The sequence below is a fragment of the Leptonychotes weddellii genome, chromosome 9 (genome assembly GCF_054177405.1).
Source record: "Leptonychotes weddellii isolate Sample4059 chromosome 9, ASM5417740v2, whole genome shotgun sequence".
Lineage (NCBI taxonomy): Eukaryota > Metazoa > Chordata > Mammalia > Carnivora > Phocidae > Leptonychotes > Leptonychotes weddellii.
The window spans coordinates 9,414,411-9,436,584 of record NC_138377.1 but is presented as its reverse complement, the minus strand read 5'-3'; the positions used below and the strand labels follow the sequence as shown (position 1 = coordinate 9,436,584).

The 22,174-nt window shown below is 43.2% G+C and overlaps 1 protein-coding gene and 1 long non-coding RNA gene across 6 annotated transcripts in view; one reads left to right on the top strand and one right to left on the bottom strand.

Annotated features, from left to right (window-relative positions):
* Positions 1-2,065, bottom strand: part of BTBD7 (BTB domain containing 7) — an 80,880-nt gene extending 78,815 nt beyond the window's left edge. The window contains exon 1 of one of the 5 annotated variants that reach the window (XM_081830021.1): positions 1,842-2,065. In XM_081830021.1, coding sequence (XP_081686147.1) covers positions 1,842-1,953 — 112 coding nt within the window. In that variant the 5' untranslated portion in view covers positions 1,954-2,065. Of the gene's footprint in view, positions 1-1,329; positions 1,556-1,841 lie in introns of those variants that run through there. The other 4 variants (XM_081830023.1, XM_081830022.1, XM_081830019.1 and 1 more) reach the window with 4 other exon arrangements.
* Positions 2,066-20,526: 18,461 nt separating this feature from the next.
* Positions 20,527-21,521, top strand: LOC115943540 (uncharacterized). Its single transcript, XR_004078108.2, has 2 exons — positions 20,527-20,792; positions 21,212-21,521. It is a non-coding gene; the product is annotated as an uncharacterized LOC115943540 (long non-coding RNA).
* Positions 21,522-22,174: the final 653 nt, after the last annotated feature.

The window sequence follows — 22,174 nt, the reverse complement described above, 5'->3', positions numbered from 1 at the left end:
TCCTCTCACAACTAATATAACGCAAAACGCAAAGCAGATTTTCAATAATCACCAGGGTAACTGAACACAAGGTACAACTTTGATATGTGCGTTTCACTGACTAGAACATGATCAGAATCATTTGACATTATTGCATTTCTGAAGGTTAATCTGTGACACACAACAAAGAAAACTGCTGTAATTCAATAAGAAAATACGTGGAAATTAGGCGGTATAACCTAGCAAACACGGGTGTTTTAAATCTTAAAATCAGAGTCTCATACAAAACTTGTTTAAATGCTGGTATTGGGGCACAGAACAGTAGAATAGTTAGGCTTTGTGGGACAGAATATTGACTTACATATGGGTTTTACTGAATGCATGCAAGAATGAGCCATGCCTATCACTGGGTGAAAATACAGTTACAGGCCTATGAAAACTCAAAATGAAACGTCAGTTTTATTAAATTCAGGTTAGGGAAAACCATCTCATCAGTTACTTGTGGTAACTGAGGGTAGCTGTCAGAATGAGAGTGAGGCGCTTTCTCATTTCTGCTTTCAACTTTACCGCACAAAGACCTAGGGATGGGAACCAGTATTGGTGAAGAATGCCATCAGTGAGGAGTAACAGGCTCAGGAGTGTAGTGAGAAGAGCTCTCTAAATGGGGGCATAGGGAGGCCCAGATCCTAGTTTTGGCCCAATCCCCAGCCAGTTGTAGGACCCACAGCAAGTCACTCATCTCCCTGGGCCTAGTTTCTCAGCTTTAAAACAAGTCATACCAGATCTCTAAAGGTTTTTCTGACTCCAAAATTCCAGGACAAGTTTAATCACAGCTTCTATTAACATGTATGATTCTTGCTATTTCAAATCTTTCTTCCACATTTCCGGAAGAAAGTAATGTATTTCAACAATCTAAAAGAAATAGATGCCATTCAGAGACAAAAGATTCTGTTAGTTGAAAAAAAACTAAGTAATTCTGTAAAAATGCCTATTTTCTCATGACAATAAGATGTTTTGGCAGAAGGAACATTTCTCTGGTAAAGATAACCAAGACTGCTTCTGTAAATTAGGCCTAATCCAGAGTATTATCTGTGCTGGTATGTGAAGGGGTGCTATTGTAGTTCAAAGCAGAAACAACACTCGCCAGAGCTTCTCCAAAAAGACGGTGAGAAAGTTCTCATCCTCGGGGTAAGGCTAGTAAACAGCTGTGCAAATGATAAGGCACTGAAAATGCACGCTTTTAGCCATTCAAGTACTCCAAGCACAGACTCCTTTATCAAACACCAGGTATTGTCTTCCTCCCAACCTGTCAAAACGCAATTCCAGTTTGATCCCGGAACAGTAACTTACCCGGACGATCTAACTTCTCTCCTCCCCGGGCGCAGCCGTCCGCAGGCCTGTTCCCTCCCCTATTCCTGCCGGCCGCTCTCACGCCCACCCCGGGGCGGTCGCAGCCCCGCAGCCGGGTAAAACGCGTCCGAATCTCGGGAGCGGTTTCCCGGCGTCTTGGGAGCGGCGGGTCCCGCCCCTTGGAACCCGGAGCCGGCCAGGCCGCCGTCGCGGCCACCTCGGGCTGCTCTCCCCGCCCCGAGCGCCACACCTCGCGCCTCTGCCCCCGGGACGACGGCGCACAGCCCAGTCTGCCCCTGGGAGCGCACGGGCACCGGTCAGTTCGCCGCCGCCGCCTCAGCCCCAGACCGACGACTGCCCTCCCCCGCCGGCGGCCTGGCGTCCCCCGCGGCGGCCCAGCCCCAGCCCGGCGCCCCCACCTCCTAGGCACAGCCCCTTCCTTGCCGGGACGCCCCGCGCGGCGCCGGGCACAGCCTCGGCTCCCAGCCTCAGAGACACCGAGGGACACTCACCCCGGAGGTTCCTCCCGCCGCTGCTGCTGCTGCCGCCGCTAGGACCGCGGCCGTCGCCCCCGCCGCCGCCACCAGCACCGCCGTCCGCACCGGCGCCAGCACCCCCGGCCATCCTCCTCCTGCCGCCGCCGCCGCCGCCCTCTCCGCTCCTGTCAGTGGTTCAGGCTCCAGGGCTGCTCCAGGTTCCCCTCGCCGCCATTTTGACTCCTAGAGGGAGCAGGAGGGGCTCGGCTCGGCGCGGCCCTGGGGCGCCTGCGCGGCGCTGCGGAGCCGGCCCTAGCTCCCGCCCGCCCCCGCCCCCGCCGTCGCCGCCGCGCCTGCGGTCACGTGGGCTCGCGCGCCGGGCCGGGCTGGGCCGGGCCGGAGAGGCGGATCGTGGGCCCGGGCAGCGGTCGAAGCCGAGTGCGCGCGCATTATTTCTTCTCCACGCTGGGGAGCGCAGCGCGGGACGTCCGGAGTTTGAAGCTCGTTGCGGCATCCTGCTTCCTTCGGGGAATTGTGACAAATCATTAAATGTATCAGAACGGAATTATAATAACTACGTTACTGGACGATCAGTTCGACCCAATTCATGCTGCCATTTGGCGGCCGGCATCCTGATCGATCGCACATCTTGCATTCTTGTCAGAGAAGGCAGCGCTTCCGCGGAAAACTCCTTTCTGACAATCTTGGCGTTTCGGCGGCTTCTAGGCAGTTTATCTTCACCTCTGTCTGCGTGGTGCTTTTATAGGCAGCACCTTGCTACTTGCCATAGCAGGTTTAAAACAAAAATCTCAAAGACACGGAAAAGTTTTCCTCAACAAAATGTCTCCGTAAATGAGGGACAAGAATTGATGAAAGCGCATGATCTCTGCTTGGATGAGCCAAATCGCCCTTCCCTGGATGCCCCTTGTCTGGGAGTTTGCAATAATTCCAGCGATGCCATGACAAAAACACCTTGTATTTATTAAACACCTTATAGTGCTTAAAACACCGTTAAATACATGGCTTCGTTTGAACACCAAGCCACCCTTTGAAGTAGTCGGGACAGGTATTAGGGTTATAGTCGTTTTACAGCTAAGAAATAGTCTCGGAAATCCTCAGTGGTCTGCCCTGGGGCACACACGCAGCATTAATAAGTAGGCGTGAGCAAGCCCAGACTAGAAGTCCAGACATTCTTCTGACCCTGGTCGCCAGGCACATCACCCCTCACAGTTCTCAGGTAGGGCTTAGAAATACCCGATGTATTTGTCCTCTGGGAATTTATTTAAAATCCTCTTGAAAGTATTTTCATTTTCAGTCCCCACCCACCCTTTGAGAAACAAGTTTTCCAAGTCACAGCGAGTCTTTCTGTTGTTCTCAAACCACCTCTAGGCTTACAAGAATAAGAGCAATTTCTCATTTTGTGATGTTTTTCATCATCTCTTGGTCCTTCATTATTTTATCCAAGCATTTCATATGTGGTTGGAGAATTTGGGTTTTTCGGTTGTTGTTTTTTTTTGGCATCCTTCCAACCTTTATCCAAAAATGTAAAAAGTGTTAAAAATGTGTAATCCTGAGCTTCAGATGCTGACTTTCAACCTCATAGCAAATGGGGGGAGAGGGTCAGAATAGAAGTTCAGGGTTCCTCCCACTCCCGGAGAAAAGGGAAGCGCCAGGCATGGTATAGGATTAGAAGAACACTAGGGTGCTATGGAGAATGGGGCCCCCTTCACTTCTGAGGGCCCCCCCAACCCTCCTCTTCAATGGAGAAGACCCATTTAAAATTACTGAAACTTGCACAGGAATCTGGTCCAAAGCATATGTGGCAGGCAGCTAGCTGACCAAAGAGGAATTAGGGCTTGTCCCCATTTCTTGGCAGGCAAAATGGGGTGCAACTCAGCTTCCACCTCCTCACTCCCCTCTTCTTTGCTCTCTTCCTCAGAAACGTCATTGCTTACAGCAATAATCTGGTGCTGCCGGGTGATCCACACAGGACCAGAATCAGACATCAGAAGGAAGGTTACAGGTGGTTGGAGCTGAAAGTCAACCAAACTGAGCATGAGTTGGCAGGACAACTTGAGGTTGGTCACAGGGACTGCAGTCTCCCAGTGGTCATGGTTCCAGGCCATGAGTTCTGTCTACCACATCACACTTATTTTTGGCCTGCTCCATGAAGCAAAGCATGGTCAAAGCCAACACATGCCCCACATTATCTTCTTCTTTAACCTTAAAGGTAAAAGAGCAAGTATGGCTAGAGAGCTCATCACCAAAGAAAAAATGGAGCGGGGACCTGCAGACCCTTGACATACCCTGCCTGACTCTGGAACGATAAGGGGGGGGCTGTGTTGCAAGGTAGTTCCCATTCATTTATCTTTGTCTTAATCAACTAAGTATTGCATTAACTGAAAGAGTTGTTACATGCAAACTAAAAATTCTATTGTCCATACCCCTTCTTGATAATTCATTAAAAAAGATCCGTCCCCATCATTACACTTTCTCACTTATTCCTGACCCTCCTTACTTGACTTTGGTTCTGTTTCCTAGACACAATTTAAAAAACAAAATTAAAACAAAACCAACAACAGTAGAAATCTAAAATTCTATCAAAGGCTTTTTGGTTTTGTTTTTAAGGGAGATGGGCAGAGGGAGAGGGAGAGAGAGAATCTCAAGCAAGCTCCACAGCCAGCACGGAGCAGAGGCAGGGCTGGATCTCACCACCCAGAGATCATGGTCTGAGCCGAAATCAAGAGTCAGATGCTTAACCGACTGAGCCACCCAGGTGCCCCTATCAAAGGCGTTTTGAAACACCAAGTAAGGTCTGCTGTTCTACCTTGTCCTTTCGTCCATCTGCACATTCAGAGAACTCTAGTAGACCAGTTGGGTATTATTCGCCCTCACAAAATCCAAGCATAAGTGTTCCATGATGTTTTCCACCCTTTAATTCATCCACCTTGTGGTTTCTTATCATACCACTTAGCTACACTTTCAAGATACTGAAGCAACTCAGTTTACACATCCATCAGAGTTTAGATGTGTCTAGTTTTAGTCCAACACATTTTTTAAAGCCTCCAGTACCATGTGCCAAGCACAGTGCCCATGCTCAGGCTAGAAAAATAAGTGATTCTTTGCCCTTGAGGAGTTTAGAGTCTAAACAGGAAGACAGACTGGGGGAAAAATGGCTAGTGCTAAGATAATATTCAGTAGTGGTGAACAGAATGGGTCCTAGAGTCATACGGATCTAGGTGGACATCTGACACAAACCAGGCCAATCAAAGTTGTTTCTGAAAATTTCTGCCAGGCTATCCTAGGATATGTTTCCTCTTAATCTATATCTCTGGGATTATGACTTTAGAGGACAATGTAGATTTTCTTCTTCAGCTGTGAGGAGAAAGCCAAGAGCAGTAAGAATGAACACCACAAGCAGAAACAGAGAGCTTATAGAAGGGGAAGCCATGACATCATTTGAACATTGGGGCATGGCTGTGCCCTAAACAAATCCACCCTTGGTTTTCTTGTGTTGATGAGCCATTAAGTTGCCCTTACTTCCCCCCTTTTAAAATCTTAAACTGGTTGGGAGTGGGTAAAAACAGTGGAATTCTGTCACTTGGAATCAAGAGACCTGAATTTGTGTTCTGTTCCTCCTTCTGCTCCCTCCATCAGCAAATGGTACCCCATCCACCCGATCCACCTGGACTCCTATGCTGAAAACCTGAGTCATTCCTTTCATTAACTGTGTATACCGTTTTCTGCTACTCCATTCTGTTCCTTCCTTTTTCTATCATACATAACCATCCACTGAAATCCCTCCCTAGGCTCCTTTCTGGAATACGGTATGGAAGCTGTGTTTTTTGTGTGTTTTTTGAGAGAGTGAGAAAGAGCAAACAAGTGAGGGGAGATACAAGGGAGAAGAAGAGAGAGAATTCTAAGCAGGCTCCATGCTCAGTGTAGAGCCTGACTCGGGGCTCAATCTCATGACCCTGATATCATGACCTGAGCTGAAATCAAGAGTTGGAAACTTAACAGACTGAGCCACCCAGGCGCCCCAGGAAGCTGGGTTTTTGAAATCATGATAAAAAGGAAAATTCTATTTCTCCTTCTGCTTTGCATATAATGATTCTGTTTCCAAGTGTTTTTCTGAATCTCCTGAAGTCTAAAATATTAAGTGAAATGAAAACACATGTGTCAAAGTGCCCAGAAGAATGACTGATACCTTGAAAGATGTGAAAGATGTCTTGCCTATCCCAGGAAGAAAGAAACATTCTTATCATCAGAGACAGAGAGTTTGAGAGTCAAAGATTAGGGGAAATGTATACAAACAAATCCTGTTCAACTAAGCCTTATCTTCCTAGTCACTTTACAATTAACCGCTCTGACTCAAGATACTTTGTATTGTCCTATTTTCTCTATTTACTACTCTTTGTCCAGCTTAGTATATAGGTGTTTTGCTCCAACTGCTTCTTTGGGTCTTCACTCTCCTATGGCAATTCCCATGTACATGCAAAAATCAGTATGCCTTTCTCTTGTTAATCTGTTTATATTGATTTAATTCTCAGTCCCAGCCAGTCCCACCTCTAAGGAGATAGAGGTAAATTTTTGCCTCCCCTACACATGAATGCAACCACATTTAAAATACGAACTTCAGTTCATTAAGTACACAATAAGGAGAGTGAAAAGACAAACCACCTGAAAGGAAAAGATATTTGCAATACATAAAAACAAAAAAGGCTTATATCCAAAATATATAAAGAATTCCTACAATTCGATAAGAAAGCATCCCAATAAAAAAATGGACCAAAGATTTGAACCTGTGAGGAATCCAACCAAACGACACAAATGAAAAGGTGTTCAATCATGATAGTACAAAGGAAATACAACTTAGAGCTGCAATAAGATAAAATTACTGACTCATCAGATTGGTAAAAATTAAAAAAAAAAAAAAGACAATTTCAAGTCCTGATGAGGATGTAGGTTAATAGGAACTATGTACACTTCTGGTGAGACTGAGAATAGGAAGAACCATTTTTTTTTTTTAAAGATTTTATTTATTTATCTGACAGAGAGATAGAGAGAGAAAGCACAAGTAGGCAGAATGGCAGGCAGAAGGAGAGGGAGAAGCAGGCTCTCCGCTGAGCAGGGAGCTGGACGTGGGGCTCGATCCCAGGACCCCAGGATCATGACCTGAGCTGAAGGCAGACGCTTAACCGACTGAGCCACCCAGGTGCCCCGAGGAAGAACCATTTTTTAAAAAAATTTATCTGTTTATTTGAGGGAAAGAATGGGGGGGAGGGGCAGAGGGTGAGGGAGAGAGAAACGAAAGCAGACTCTGGGCTGAGTGTGGAACCCAGTGCGGGGCTTGATCTCACAACCCTGAGATCACAACCTGAGTCGAAACCAAGAGTCGGACGCTTAACTGAGTGTACCACCCAGGCACCGTTAGGAAGAACCATTTATAAAAGCAGTTTGGCGTTAGGCAGGAAAGATGAAAATTGGCTTGTTCTATGGCTCAGCAATTCTAACATTAGGTATATAGAGAAACTTATGCCCATGTATACACAAGAGCTATGAACAAGAAGGTTCATAGCAGCATTGATTATATGAATCAAAAACTGATAACAATTTAAATATCCATAAATAAGAGCAGGGATAAAAATGTAGTATGTTAATGCATTACATGAAATTAAGCTATAAAAAACATGGATGAATCTTACAAACATGATGTTAAGCCAAAGAAGCAAGACACAGGAGTGATCACACAAGATAATGCCATGTATTGTATTATTGTATTCCATTCTTTCTAAGATACATTTTTTAACAATGCTGACATTTGTTGACCAAATTTCAATTGATGACTTCTTAGCACTGGGTCCTGATATAGTTAAGATATTTTCTTTTTTCTCAGTGAGACACTAAATAATGGCATCTTAAATTCTATAAAATTAAAAAACAGGCAAAGCTTGGGGCACCTGGCTGGCTCAGTTGGAAGAGCAAGTGACTCTTGATCTCGGGGTCGTGAGTTCAAGCCCTATGTTGGGTGTAGCGATTACTTAAATAAATAAACCTGAAAAAATTAAAAAATAAAACTTAAAATTGTGTTTTAAAAAGAACAGGTGAAGCTAAACCATTTGGTTTAGAGATATATAAACCCTAAACTAATATGGAAAAGCAAGGGTGAGTAATGGTGATAGAATCTCAAATATTGAAGATGCTATGGAACATTCTGAAGGTCTAATTGGCAAGGGGACAGCCAATCCTTAATCCTTTGGATGGATATATTTCCCTCACGAAACCTAGAGATGGAATTCACCTCAGTTTACTCAGCATCCTACTTCAGGGTGCATTCTCACACATTGTCATGGTCTCACATCCATTTCCCACCTTCCTTTTTCTTCATAACGTCCTTATTTTTCCCAATCAAGTGTTCTGAGTGGGATCAATCCATGCTTTATACCTGGTTGCCTGATTTAAAATTTTCAGCAAAAACTATTCCCCTGACTTTAAAAATTAGGTCAGGGGAATCCGGATAAGGAACCCCCTCAAGAACCAGGATGTGGTGAAATGTTTGCTAGGACTTCTGGAAGAGAATATCTCTTCTTCCACAGAAGATGCTGGAAGAGTCTTCCCTTCTTCCACTGAATATGACTAAAAAAGTATATAGCCCCAGGAGCTCTTTGCAACCATCTTGCTCCCTGAGGGAAGCCTGTCTTAAGGTAATATTAACTTGTACCTTAATAAAAACTAACATCCTTGTGATATCATTAGAGATACTTAAGCAGGCTTTACCTGAAACTAGTCCTACTTCTGGCCTTGGCAATTATGCGAGCCAATTTTATTATTAGTTTTTCTGTAACATTCATTCAAAGTCATCTCAACTGAAACGTGTATTATTTCATTTAATCTCCATATTGACATTCTAAGAGAACTATTATTATACCAATTTTGTCTGAGACTTTGCAGCTAGTAAATGATAGGGCTCAGGTCTGACCTTTGATCTTTTGGCTTCGACTGCCAATGTTTCTCCATCTAGCATAACAGAAATCCACTGAAGAATTTCTGCGTGTGGTTCAGGAGAGGAAGAGGAACGTCAAATTTAAAAATGAAAAGGTGATAGAAGAAAACTAAAAAAGCGTTCATCACATGTAATTTTTTTTTTAAAAAGAACAGAGCAGTTCTTTCTCAGGGTTCTTTGTAATAATGGATGGAGGCTTTTGTTGGATCTCTCATTAGCATTATGCTGGCAATTCAAAAGTATGTTACTGATGCTACCAATTGCATAACACTGAATGTTTCCCCCACCTTTGCAACTCTTCTGCTTTTGCTGCTTGTTTATTTGAGTTTCTCTGTCTTTAAGGTCATGCAGTTGTAAAAACAGACACAAATAGACCCGGAGAGACGCACTGCATTTTGCAAAGACCTTTGGTCCTTGAATAGCAATTAAAGGTGTTTTTCTAGAAGGTAGAGAAGTCAAGATGTTTGGACCTAAGGTAGTACAGTCTTAATTCATTATATATAATTTTCTAGAACCCTAACACCAGTTTGTTTAGAGCATGAACATTTATAAAAATCACATTAAAAAGAAGTCAGTGGGCGAGTGTGCCTTTCTTATTCATTGTATACACAGAGCTCAAAAATCAAAAAGCCTGATCTCCAGGCTACAGCTCTAATTAGGCCCTTTTATACAATTGCAGCAGGAAGGTGCCATATTGTAGGTCACTGAGAATATATTGAATTCAGGGCCCACTAAGCCCTTTATTGAAAATTGTAGAGGTTTGAGTTAACAGTGTCAGTCTTTTGTGACTTGGAGAAATTAAACGGAGGAAGGTTGTTTGTCCCTGTAATTTGAGAAGCTAAAAGTGCCACCTCCTGGGGTAGGGGTAGGCAGCAAGGAGCTTAATTGTGTTGTGGCTGAATTTGGAGTCAGATTTACTGACACTGTCAAAAGTAATTTAAAGTTTTTTTGTCACAGAGGAAGACCTAAAATGCTTAATTCTCACATCAACAGCATTCTGGTCTAAACTTTTAAGATTGGGAGTGGTTCAGCCAGAGTTGTCTCTTATCCAGCTTGTTCTTAGCTTACTTCAGCATCGTTTGTTACCTCTTTTTAATTAAGAAAAGGGGGGAGAAACCTGAAGAAAAAAAAGACTTGACTAATACTGTTTTTTAAAAAAAGATTTTTTAAGATTTTATTTATTCATTTGACAGAGAGAGACAGAGTGAGAGGGGGACACAAGCAGGGGGAATGGGAGAGGGAGAAGCAGGCTTCCCGAGGAGCAGGGAGCCTGATGCGGGGCTCGATCCCTGAGCCGAAGGCAGATGCTTAATGACTGAGCCACCCAAGCGCCCATAAAGAAGATTTTTTTTTTTAAAGATTTTATTTATTTGACAGAGAAAGAGAGCAAGCACAAGTAAGGGGGAGCAGCAGAGGCAGAGGGAGAAGCAGACTCCTGGCTGATTAGGGAGCCCAACGTGGACCCTGAGATCATGGCCTGAGCCGAGGACAGACGTTCAACCAACTGAGCCATCCAGGCGTCCCCTTGACTAATATGATCTTGATTAAGACCCATTTGGTTGCAAGCGATAGAAATCCAGCTCCCTCTAGTTTAAGCCAAAAACAGGATTCATCATAAAGAAAATAAAGAGTGGCCCAAAATTCAAGGACAAGATACTCCTCCTAGTTTTAGGAACAGTCAGAACCAGGGATTCGAATATGGTCTGAATGTTCCTTCTGGCCCTTATCTCTGCTTCTTTCAGTGGCTGGCCTTCATTATTAACTCACCATGGAAGGGCTTTCTCCACAGGTAGAAACAAAAACAAAAACAAAACATGGCTCCTAAGTTAGACCATCTGTTGCCTAAAACAGTCTTGAGCTCCAGCCTGCTGGTCCCAAGCATAATATCCCTGGAGAAGGGCTCTTCGGCCTGGCATTTGTCAGGAACCCAGCTTTAAACTTAGGCCAGGAAAAGGGGCAAGGCTGTACTAAATAAGCTCTTATGGGATTCATTATGTAACCAAGTGTTCAAACTATGGGGATTTAGGAGTCCCCAGACGCTTTTAGGGGTCTCGCAATGTCAAAATTATTTTCATTAAGAACGATTAAACAAAAATTACTTTTATTTATTTATTAAAAGATTTTATTTATTTATTTGACAGAGATAGAGAGACAGTGAGAGAGGGAACACAAGCAGGGGGGAGTGGGAGAGGGAGAAGCAGGCTTCCCGCGGAGCAGGGAGCCCGATGCAGGGCTCAATCCCAGGACCCTGAGATCATGACCTGAGCCGAAGGCAGACACTTAACAACTGAGCCACCCAGGCGCCCCCAAAAATTACTTTTATAATGATACTAAGATATTTGGCTTTTTCACTCATTCTCTGAAGAGTGTACAGGGGAATTTCCCAGAGACTGCATGACATGGGATATCAGAATAGATTGAATGCAAAAGCAGATGGGAGAATTCAGGTGGCCTAATCTTCTATCAAGTCGGACATTAAAGAGATTTTAAAAAGTAAAAGAATGACACTCTTCTCGCTATTGTCAACGCAAAGTGAACAAACCTTTTATAATTTCCAAAAAAAAAAAACCTAAAAAAAGGAAGAGAGTTTTATTCGAGCCCAAGTGAGGATAGCTTCCCAGGATACATAATCTTCACAAGTAAGAGAATGCTCCAGAGAAGGGATGTATAATACAGGGTTATATATGTTTTTTTGTTACATCAAGAGTTACAAGTCATCGGGATGAAGGACATTTCAGAAAATTATAAACTTTATCTTATGCTTTCAGTTTGTGCAAGTATGTTATAGGCTTTGGAGGGATGGAAAGGGAACTTAGGGAGATTTTTACTCTTATCTTTAGCTTGAATTGTTTCTTTTAGGTTATTTGCTAACAAAGCACATGTACAATGTTTGCTTGGGGCAGAAATGGAGCTCATGCTTTGAAGTCATTCTGACCCTGGTAAAAATTAAAGTGTAGTTTCCCTGGGGTCCCAGGAGCAGCACCCACAAAACATGAAAAGTTGAAGATTTCCCTTAACACTATATTTTTCTAAGATTTTATTTATTTATGTGAGAGAGAGAGTGAGAGCGAGAGAGCAGAAGCAGGGGGAGCAGCAGAGGGAGAGGGAGAAGCAGATTCCCCGCTGAGCAGGGAGCCTGATGCGGGACTCGATCCCAGGACCCCAGGATCATGACCTGAGCTGAAGGCAGATACTTAAGCCATCCAGGAGCCCAAGAATCCTCAGTAATTTTTTTTTAAAGATTTTATTTTATTTATTTATTTGAGAGAGAGAGAGCACAAGAGGGGGTAGGATCAGAGGGAGAAGCCTACTCTCCGCTGAGCAGGGAGCCCGATGTGGGACTCGATCGCGGGACTCTGGGATCATGACCTAAGCCGAAGGCAGTCGCTTAACCAACTGAGCCACCCAGGTGCCCAATCCTCAGTAATTTTTAAGGTGATCCTGAGATTAGCAAGTTTGTGAACCATGAATGTATCCATGGCAACTTCCTTGATTTTTTTCTAAGCCTCAGTTTCTTTATCTGTAAATGGGGATAATAACAATGCCTACCTCATAGAGGTATTGGAGAATGAAGACAGTTAATACTTATAAAGTGCTTAGAGCAGTGCTGTAGAAGGGTTAAATCATAATAATAATAATAACCGCCACCACCGTGTGGATGGGGGAGGGGCAGTTCTTGGAAAAGAGAGGCTCGCAGACTATGTGAGATGTCAACAACATTGGAACCAAAAGATAACCTTTCAGAGGAAATCATACGAAAGTATCAAGGATCCTGTGTTAAGGCAGATACTACACAAAAAAAGTGCAAGGGTAGAAATGATCTCATTACTTGGGCTCTCTCTATGTCTTGATTCAGTAATTTGAGTTTTTCCAACAATGATGTGATAGCTGAGTCTAACTGTCAGGGTTCCAACTTTCCCCATGTGGCTTCTCTTTAAGTCTTTGGGTATTTGCTGTCCCCTAACCTACAACTGGCCCTTCCCTGTTAGTGATACACGGATGAGTATGAATGCCCACTCTGTGACACTTTAGGTGCCAAAGGCACAGTAATCCTCTTGGCATTCCTGAATGGTAGGCATTATTAACTTAATTTCACAAGGGAGGAATCTGAGGCTGAGAGAGAATGTGAGTGGCCCAGTGTGACACAGTTAAAAAAAGAACAGAGCCAGGAGTTAAACCTGGATTTGTCTGACCATGGAGTCCAAACATCTTCCCAGTATTCCATCTCATCTGCTATCTAGAGAGAGGGAAAGAAAGTCATTAGTGAGAAATAAACTCTTCTATTTCACAGAGATGAAAGGTTTAATTACACCTTTCCTCTTTTTTTTTTTAAAGATTTTTATTTATTTATTGAGAGAGAGAGAGAGCACGAGAGGGAGGAGGGTCAGAGAGAGAAGCAGACGCCCTGCTGAGCAGGGAGCCCGATGCGGGACTCGATCCCGGGACTCCAGGATCATGACCTGAGCTGAAGGCAGTTGCCCAACCAACTGAGCCACCCAGGCGCCCCTTTCCTCTTTTTTTTTAAATTGAGATTTAATTTACAGCATTGTATAAGATTAAGGTGTACATTGTGTTGATTTGATGCATTTATATACCACAGTATGATCACCACCGTAGCTTTAGCTAACACCTCTATCACATCGCATAATGATTGTTTCTTTTTTATGGTGAGACCATTTAGTCTTTTAGCAGTTTCGAAGTATGGAATACAATATTGTTGACTGTAATCACCGTGCTGTGCATTAGATCTCCTGAACTTATTCATCTTTTAGTTGCAAGCTTGTACCTTTGTCAGCGTCTCCCCATTTTCCCTACCCCCAGCCCCTGGTCACCCCCATTTTACCCTCTGTTTCCACAAATTCAGCTTTTTTAGATTCCAAGTGTAAGTGCTATCATACAGTATCTGTCTTTCTTTCTTTGCTTATCTCACTAAGCAAACCTTCTCCAGCTCTATCCATGTTGTGGCGAATGGCAGGATTTCCTTCTTTCTCATGGCTGAATAATAATCCACTGTGTACACACATGCATGTGTGTGCATGCATGTGTGTGTGTGTATGTGCATATGTGTATCACAACTTCTTTATCCATTCATCCTTTGACAGACAATAGATTAGGTTGTTTCCATATATATATATTTTAATAACCCTGGGCATTTTTAAAAAGCTTCTATTTATTTGAGAGAGAGAGAGGCAGCGTGTGCACGAGAGAAGGGGAGGGGCAGAGGGAAAGCAGACTCCCCACTGAGAGGGAGCACGAGATCATGGCCTAAGCCAAAGGCAGATGCCTAACTGACTGAGCCACCCAGATGCCCCTTGTTTCCATATTTTGCTTATTGTAAATAATGCTTCAATAGTGCAGATACCTCTTTAAATTCCTGTTTTCATTTCCTTTGGGTAAATACCCAGAAGTAGGATTGTTGAATCATGTGGTAGTTGTATTTTTAAGTTTTTCAGGAACCTCCATACTGTTTTCCATGGTGGCTGAACCAATTCACATTCCCACCACCAGTGCACAGGGGTTCCCTTTCTCCACATCCTCACCAACACTTACTTTCTTTTGTCTTGATGATAGCTATTTTAACAGGTGTGAGGAGATATCTCATTGTATGTTTTTTTTTTAAAGATTTTATTTTTAAATATATTCAACATGGGCCTCCAACTTACAACCCCCAGATCAAGAGTCACATGCTCTACCGATTGAGTCAGCCAGGTGCCTCTCATTGTGGTTTCGATTTACATTTCCCAATGATTAGTGAGATTCGGCATCTTTTTATGTATCTTCTTCTTTTCTAATATATGCATTTAATGCCAAAAATTCTCCCTGAGTATTGCTTTAGCTGCATCCCACAAAGTTTGATGTGTTGTGTTTTAATTTTCATTCAGTTGAAAATATTTTCTAATTTCCCTTGTGATTTCTTCTTTCACAATGGGTTACTTGGAAGTATGCTGTTTAATTTTCAAACACTTGTGGATTTTTTCAGATACCTTTCTGGTTTTGATTTCTAATTTAATTCTATTGCAGTCAAAGAATATACTGTGTCTGAATCCAATCCTTTTAAAATATTGTGACTTGTTTTATGGCATTGAATATGTTCTATCTTGGAAAATATTGCATGTACACTTGAAAAGAATGTGTGTTTGAGTATGGTTAAGTGGAGTGTTCTATAAATGTCAATTACCTCAATATGATGGTGGTGTTCACGTCTTCCATAACCTCACTGATTTTTGTCTATTTGTTTTATCAGTTATTGAAAGAAGAGTTTTGAATTCTCCAACTATTTTATGTATGTATGTATGTATGTATGTATGTATGTATGTATGTATGTATTTAAAAGTAAGCTCTATGTCCAATGTGGGGCTTGAACTCATGACCCCGAGATCAAGAGTTGCCTGGTCTACCTACTGAGCCAGCCTGGTGTCCCACCAACTATATTTTTAGATTTGTTTATTTTTCCTTTTGGTTCCTTCAGTTTTTTTCTTCAAGTATTTTGAAGCATTGTTATTAGTGCATACACATTTAGGAGTTTGACATCCTCTTATGAATTGTTCTCCCTTCATCTGTGCTGATATTCCTTGCTCTGATATTTACTTTTTCTGACAGGATAGCCACTCCAGTTTTCTCTAATTACTATTTGCATGCAATATCTCTTCCCATCATTGTCCTTTTAGTCTACCTATATCTTCATCTTTAAAGTGGGTTTCTTTTAGACAGTTTATAGTTGGATCTTTTAAAAAAAATCTAATGTGACAATTTTTGCTTTTTATGATTTATATTTATTTATGTTTAATATAAATGGTCTAAACACATGTACCTTTTATAGTCATCAACCAGGTGGTCCAGGCTCAGATATGTCAATTGAGACCTAGAATGTTACCCAAAAACAATTTCAAAATTACAAGTTTTCCATTTCAATTTTTCAGATATCCTATAGCAATTCTTTCTCAAAATTCTCCTTCATTTTTATTTCTGTGTTACTCACAAAGTGTAACTGTTCACACTCCTTTCTTTTCAACTCTTCAGAAGATAGCTCCCAACAGTATCTTCAAAAGGGTATTTCTGCCATCCCTCTTGGAGGGTGAAAGAGAGAAAGAAGTTGGATAGGCAAAACTGGAGTCCTCTTTGGTCCGTAGAAGGAGAGACACATCTGGGAACAATTATACATTAATACATTTTGTCCATTTGTGTTCTCCCATAGTTAATCTCATGGCTGCAAAGAGATACCCAATGTTTAAGTTTCCCACCATGCGTTCATTCCCTCTTTTCACAATCCAGTACCTCCCTTGCCTATTTTGTCAGCCTCTACTGTGTGGGAGAGGGTATAATTCCTCTCAGCATTTAATCCTCCACTCTCTCCAGACAGTGTCTTTGGTAGGGAAAGGAAAAGAGAGCACAGAGGTGTGAGCATTCATTCATTCAACAAACGTTTACTGGGTATCCACTATGTGTGAGGTACTCTTTGGAGTGCTTTCTGGTAAGCAAATCAGACAGAACTCCTGCCCTCATAACACTCACCTCTTAGCGAAAGAGACACACGATGAACAAACAAAATGTATAAATTTAGATGGTGCTTATGGCCCATGAAGAAAATCAAGCAGAGAAGGGGAAAGAGAGCAGCTGAGAGCAAGGTGAGGGCTGTTTTTTGCAGGTAGTCCAAGGACTTAGTGATGTAAGGGAGGGAGCTGTGAGGATGTGTTGGGGAGATTTTCCAGGCAGGGACCAGCAAGCAAGACAGAAAAACCTAGGTAGTTTCAAGAGGCCAGTGTGGATTGGGCATGATCAACAAAGGGGAAAGTGGAGACAGGGAAATGAGGTTAGGGAGGTGGCCAGGCACTTTTCTGTGGGACCTGAATTGATAATTCTAGAGCAGAGCTGTCCAAGAGAAATGTGTGAGCTCTATCTGTAATTTTAAACTTTCTAGTAGCCATGTTAAAAGAACTAAAAAGAAATGGATATAATTAATATTTATAGTGTATTTTAAACCAAATATGTCTAAAATTTTATCATTTCAAATATCTAATCAGTATAAAATTTTTACTAATGAGATATCTTGCATTCTTTTTTCTTACTAAATGAAATGGACTGAATGCTTGTATTCCCCTCCCCCAAATTCATATGTTGAAATCCTGACTCTTTTTTTTTTTTTAAAGATTTTATTTATTTATTTGAGAGAGAGAGAATGAGAGACAGAGAGCATGAGAGGGAGGAGGGTCAGAGGGAGAAGCAGACTCCCTGCCAAGCAGGGAGCCCGATGCGGGACTCGATCCTGGGACTCCAGGATCATGACCTGAGCCGAAGGCAGTCGCTTAACCAACTGAGCCACCCAGGCGCCCCGAAATCCTGACTCTTAATGAGATGGTATTTGGAGGTAGGGCCTCTGGGTGGTGATTAGCTTATGAGGGTGGAGCCCTCACGAATGGGATTCATGCCGTTATAGAAGAGATCCCAGAGAGCTCCCGTGGCCCTTCTGCCCTGTGTGGACACAGTCTGACAGCTGTCCGTGAACCAGGAAGTGAGCTTTCACCAGACACCAAATCTGCCTATGCCTTAATACTGGACTTCCCAGCCTCTAGGACTGTGAGGAAGAAATGTTTGTTACTTAAGGCCCCCAGTCTGCAGTACTTTGTTATAGCAGCCTGAACAGACTAAGGCACTAAATTTTTATACTTGGCAGTTACAGTCACAATTCAATTTGGATGCTAGTTTTCATCCAAAATACTTCATCTATATTTAGATTTCATAAAATGTATAGCTGCAAAAGTAGATTGAGATACCCAAGTTGTTCCCAATATTGAAGTTCTCTAATAACTGAACCAGGTATCAAGTTTTCAAATTCAAATTAAATAATACCAAAATTCTGTTCTTCAGTGGTATTTGCCACATTCCAAGGGCTCAGAAGCCACAGAAGGCTAGTAGATATTATATTGGATAGCACATGTGGTTAGTGGGTATCAGTTACTGCAATGACCTCTCACTCCGTATTTGTCCACAGAGCATCCAGGGTGATCTTTGAAAAATGGAAATCAGTTCACATTGCCCCTGCTTAGAGCTTCTAGTGGCTTCCTATGACATTTAGTAAATCCCAATGACTCAAGTGGGGCATTCATTTTGAGGCAGATGAAGAGCTCCCATTTTTACCCATCCTTCTTCCTGAAATCCCATTACAATGATAGTAAAGAAGTACAAGAGGAAATCAATCCATGAGTGAAATGAGAGGTGGAGGAGCAGGGCTATATTAGCAAATCAAGTTTTGGTGAATTTCTCTAAGATGGAAGGTAAATGTGATTTTAATCTTTGGTAAAGCAGTGAAGAAAGAGGCACAGCTTTGAGCACACAAGAAGCTTCAGGGGACAAGAGAGATGTCTTCCATTTAAATGATCCCAGCTACTTAAATGATTGGCTACAAAAATCTGGAGTGGGAAGAAAGGCACAAGTTTAAGGTAACTGATGGAAAACAGTGAGTGGAAAGGATGTGTGGGTCAGCTGCTCCTCTTCTCCTCTCTCAACTTTGTGCATATTTTGGCAGTGTTTGTCTTAGGTGGTGGCTAGAGAAGTCTTCTTAAGAAACCAAGTCATGTCCCGGGATGGCAGTAGTTGGGAAGCCCAGAGTAGAACCTTACTCACTTTGGCATGGGGATGAGAGAGGGAAGTCTTCCTGCCTGTCAGCTGACATATTCAGCCTGCACATACAGATCATGTAATCAGCATTTTCATTCTGGAAAGAGATTGGTGATAGAAAAGTACCCCGGTAATTAATCTGGCTTCTCATATTCAAAAGCCCCAAAGGACAACTGAGGGCCGTAAGATAGTTGCACAAAACCAGCAGGGCGAAAATGAATAATAATTCACCCTAGGAGAAACAGAAATAGTTCAGGGAATAGCAGTGAACTTTTTAAAAAGTTCAAATTAATATTCTCAGAGAAATTTGAGGAGGCAGTGCATCTATAAAATATAAATAGATGACACTTAAAAAAGAAAACAAACCTATATGGGGTGCCTGGCTGGCTCAGTCAGAAGAGCATGTGACTCTTGATCTCAGGGTCATGAGTTTGAGCCCCACACTGGGTGTAGAGATTACTCAAAATAAAATCTTAAAAAAAAGCCCCAAATAATTAATAAGTGTTAGAAATATAATTCTAAAATGGAAAACTCAACAAAAAGGCTAGAGGAAAGAGTCAAGGGAATCTCTCAGAATGTAGAACAAGAGGACAAAAAGAAAAGTTGAAAGACAGAGAGGACTAACAAAGAAGAGCCAACATACATCTAATAGGAGTTTCAGATTGAGAGTAGAGAAAAAGTAGATCTCCCAGAGCTAAAGAAAGATCCACATCCTCAAACAGGAAGGTCTCATCCTGTGCTAATCCATATGAATGATAGCCATATCTTGGAGAAACTTCACAAATCCAAAGACAAAAGACTCCTAAAAAGATTCCAAAAAGAAAAAAAAAATCAGAGGTTGAGAATCGGCATGACACTTCTTAACAGTTACACTATATACTAGAACACAAGGGAATAATGACTTTAAAATTTCTGAGGGACAATGATTTTGAGTCTAGAATTCTATAGCCAGCCAAATTAGCATTTAAGTGGGGGAGCAAAATATTCTTTTTTTTTTTTACTTCCACTACTTACTTTATTTTACTTTTTTTTTTTTTTTTTAAACTCAGTCCTTCCAAGGACTGAGGAAATTTATTACTCACGGACCACTCCTAAAAGAGCTGCTTAAGGATGTACTACAGGAAAATGAAACAGGAATCTAAGGAAGAGGAAGATAATCAAGTTGCAGGAGAGGGGCAATCAAAGGAAATCCTAGAATGCAATAGGCTTAAAAAGGAAATGGTGTGAAGAAACCGGATTCTCTTAGAGAGTAGATCAAAGTTTATTACAGTATTACATCAAAAAAACCACAATATATTCCGTTTTTCCTTCAAGAGCCACAAGTGTAGTGGCATCACCTTCTCCACTGGGTCCACACTCTATTTGATATTGCCATGAATATTTTTTATATTATCAACACACTAGAGATAATTATTTTTTGTTTTTTTTTTTTTTAAGATTTTATTTATTTATTTGACAGAGACAGAGATAGCAAGAGCAGGAACACAAGCAGGGGGAGTGGGAGAGGGAGAAGCAGGCTTCCCGCCGAGCAGGGAGCCCGATGCGGGGCTCGATCCCAGGACCCTGGGATCATGACCTGAGCCGAAGGCAGATGCCTAATGACTGAGCCAGCCAGGCGCACCCTCTTCTTTGGTTTTTAATGTAGAGAATTAATTTATAGACAATGTATGGAAAACTTGATTAACATTAGAGAACAGAATATAAATGTTATAAACTCTGCCAGTGAGAAGTAAGGCCCTTGAGAGGTGTGAGTGGAGAGGACAGAAAGACAAAGGGAAGTAAGTGAAGGGTGTTGAGTCTTTCCCTTTACCCAACAGAAAGTTAAGAGATACTGTGTGTGGGGTTGGGGAGCTGGGCAGGGCAAGTAGGGGCGAGGGGAGTTTGGGAAGGGTAAGACACTGAGCCCAGGAGCAGAGGGATGAGGGGTAACTGGGCTGGGACGTTTAGTGAGGCCGGCAAGGAATGGCAGGCAACGTGTGCGAAACTGGGGGAGAGCAAAAGAGGCTGAGCGGAAGTAGGGGAGGTATGGGCGGAGCATAGCAGGTTATTGAGAGGAAGGGGCGGGGCGGGGGCGGAGATGAGCAGGGGGAGGGGAGCTGACGCCTTCTGCGTCCAGGGCGCCTGCGCAAACTAGTCGTCTGCTAGCTCGCGCCATCGTGCCTCGCCGTGCCTCGCCTCGCCTCGCCTCGCCTCGCCTCGCGCGTGCTGTCCTGTCGGCCTCGCTTCGCTTCGCCTCAGCGGAAGCCATGCCCCGCCTGCTCGTTCTTTGTCTGGTTCCCCGCCGCCGCGTGATCCCGATGGGACTGCAACCCGGCCGCCGCCTGACCCGCTTGGAGCCCCGCCGCCGCCAGGGCCCCAAGTTGTCCGTGGTGAGTGGGGGCCCACGCCTCAGGGCGGCGCGGAGCGGGGCGGGGTGGGGGTGGGGGGAAGGGCGCGCGGCTGAGGCGGGAGCTCCTCGACGGGCGGGGACAGGGTGGGGGCCCGCGCCTCGTGTGGTGGGGTCGGTGCCGGGCGGCCTTTGAGGGTCCGGGGAGGCTGCCTCCGGGGCGCGAAGGGCGAGGGCAGAGCCGTCGCCAACCCCACACGGTGCCTGCCGCCCTCGAACGCCCTCTTCGGGGCCGACGCCTGTTACCTGCCCTCCGACGGGGGGATTCCCGGGCAGCACCTGGGTTCCAGGGTTCAGAGGTCGAAACTGGGGGGCCGTTAGGAGAAAGGCGTTGTCTTCCAAAAATTGAGGCCGGTCCAGCGAGCCGCACGCACTGACATCACTCTCCGTCTTCTCTCCCAGGACAGCGTCGTTGGGCTCGTGGTGCTGTTGGCGACCTTCTTAGTACCGTGTGGTTTCGCGCTGAGAAACCTGCGCGGGTTCAGAATGAGAGTAGGTGCCGGAAGATGCAGAGCAGTTATTAACATCCGACGAGTTTTAAATGAGTAACAGTGCTTAGTTGGGGTGATGACGCAACCATTGTGGGTATTCAGTTTCATATCCGTTTGTGTATGGTACCTATTTTGCACTTTTTTGGTCCAGTGCGTTACATGAAGATGAGTTTGTGTAGTCATTTAAAAACGTTAAATAAAGTTGAAACATTCATGCATGGTATGTGATCACAGATCATTTTTTCAACGTCGTGAAAGCTGAGGAGAATTTCATGATGAAAAATAGAATAACGAGGGATGCCTGCTGGGTGGCTCAGTCGGTTAAGTCTGCCTGCGGGTCAGGTCATGATCCCAGGGTCCTGGGATGGAGTCCTGCATTGGGCTCCTTGCTCAGTGGGGAGCCTGCATCTCTCTCTGCCTGCCTCTTTCTCTCTCTGACAAAATATTAAAAAAGAATAATGAGAACAGCAGTGAGAGGTCAGACTTAGTGATGGAGATCATGTCATCAAGTGTATTTTATGGGAGTGAATGCGTATATCTAGTAACATCAACATTAAAAGGTTAGATACATAGCAGTAAGGTAATACAAGTTTAGTTAAATGATTCTTCTTACTATTTTTATGTTCCATTGATACTGCCCCTTATAGTAATGAGATCCAGACTTTAGTTTTTACTGTGGAAATACAACTTTTTATTAATTTGTCTTAAATTTGCCTCTACATTCTGGGATTTAGTAAGTGTCTTTGTACCTCTCATTTATTGATTTTATTATTTTCTACAAGTTGCCTTTCAAGTTTGAAGAATTACATATACCTTTGTTTGAATTTTATTTTATTTATTTTTAAAGTAGGCTCCATGCCCATCGTGGAACCCA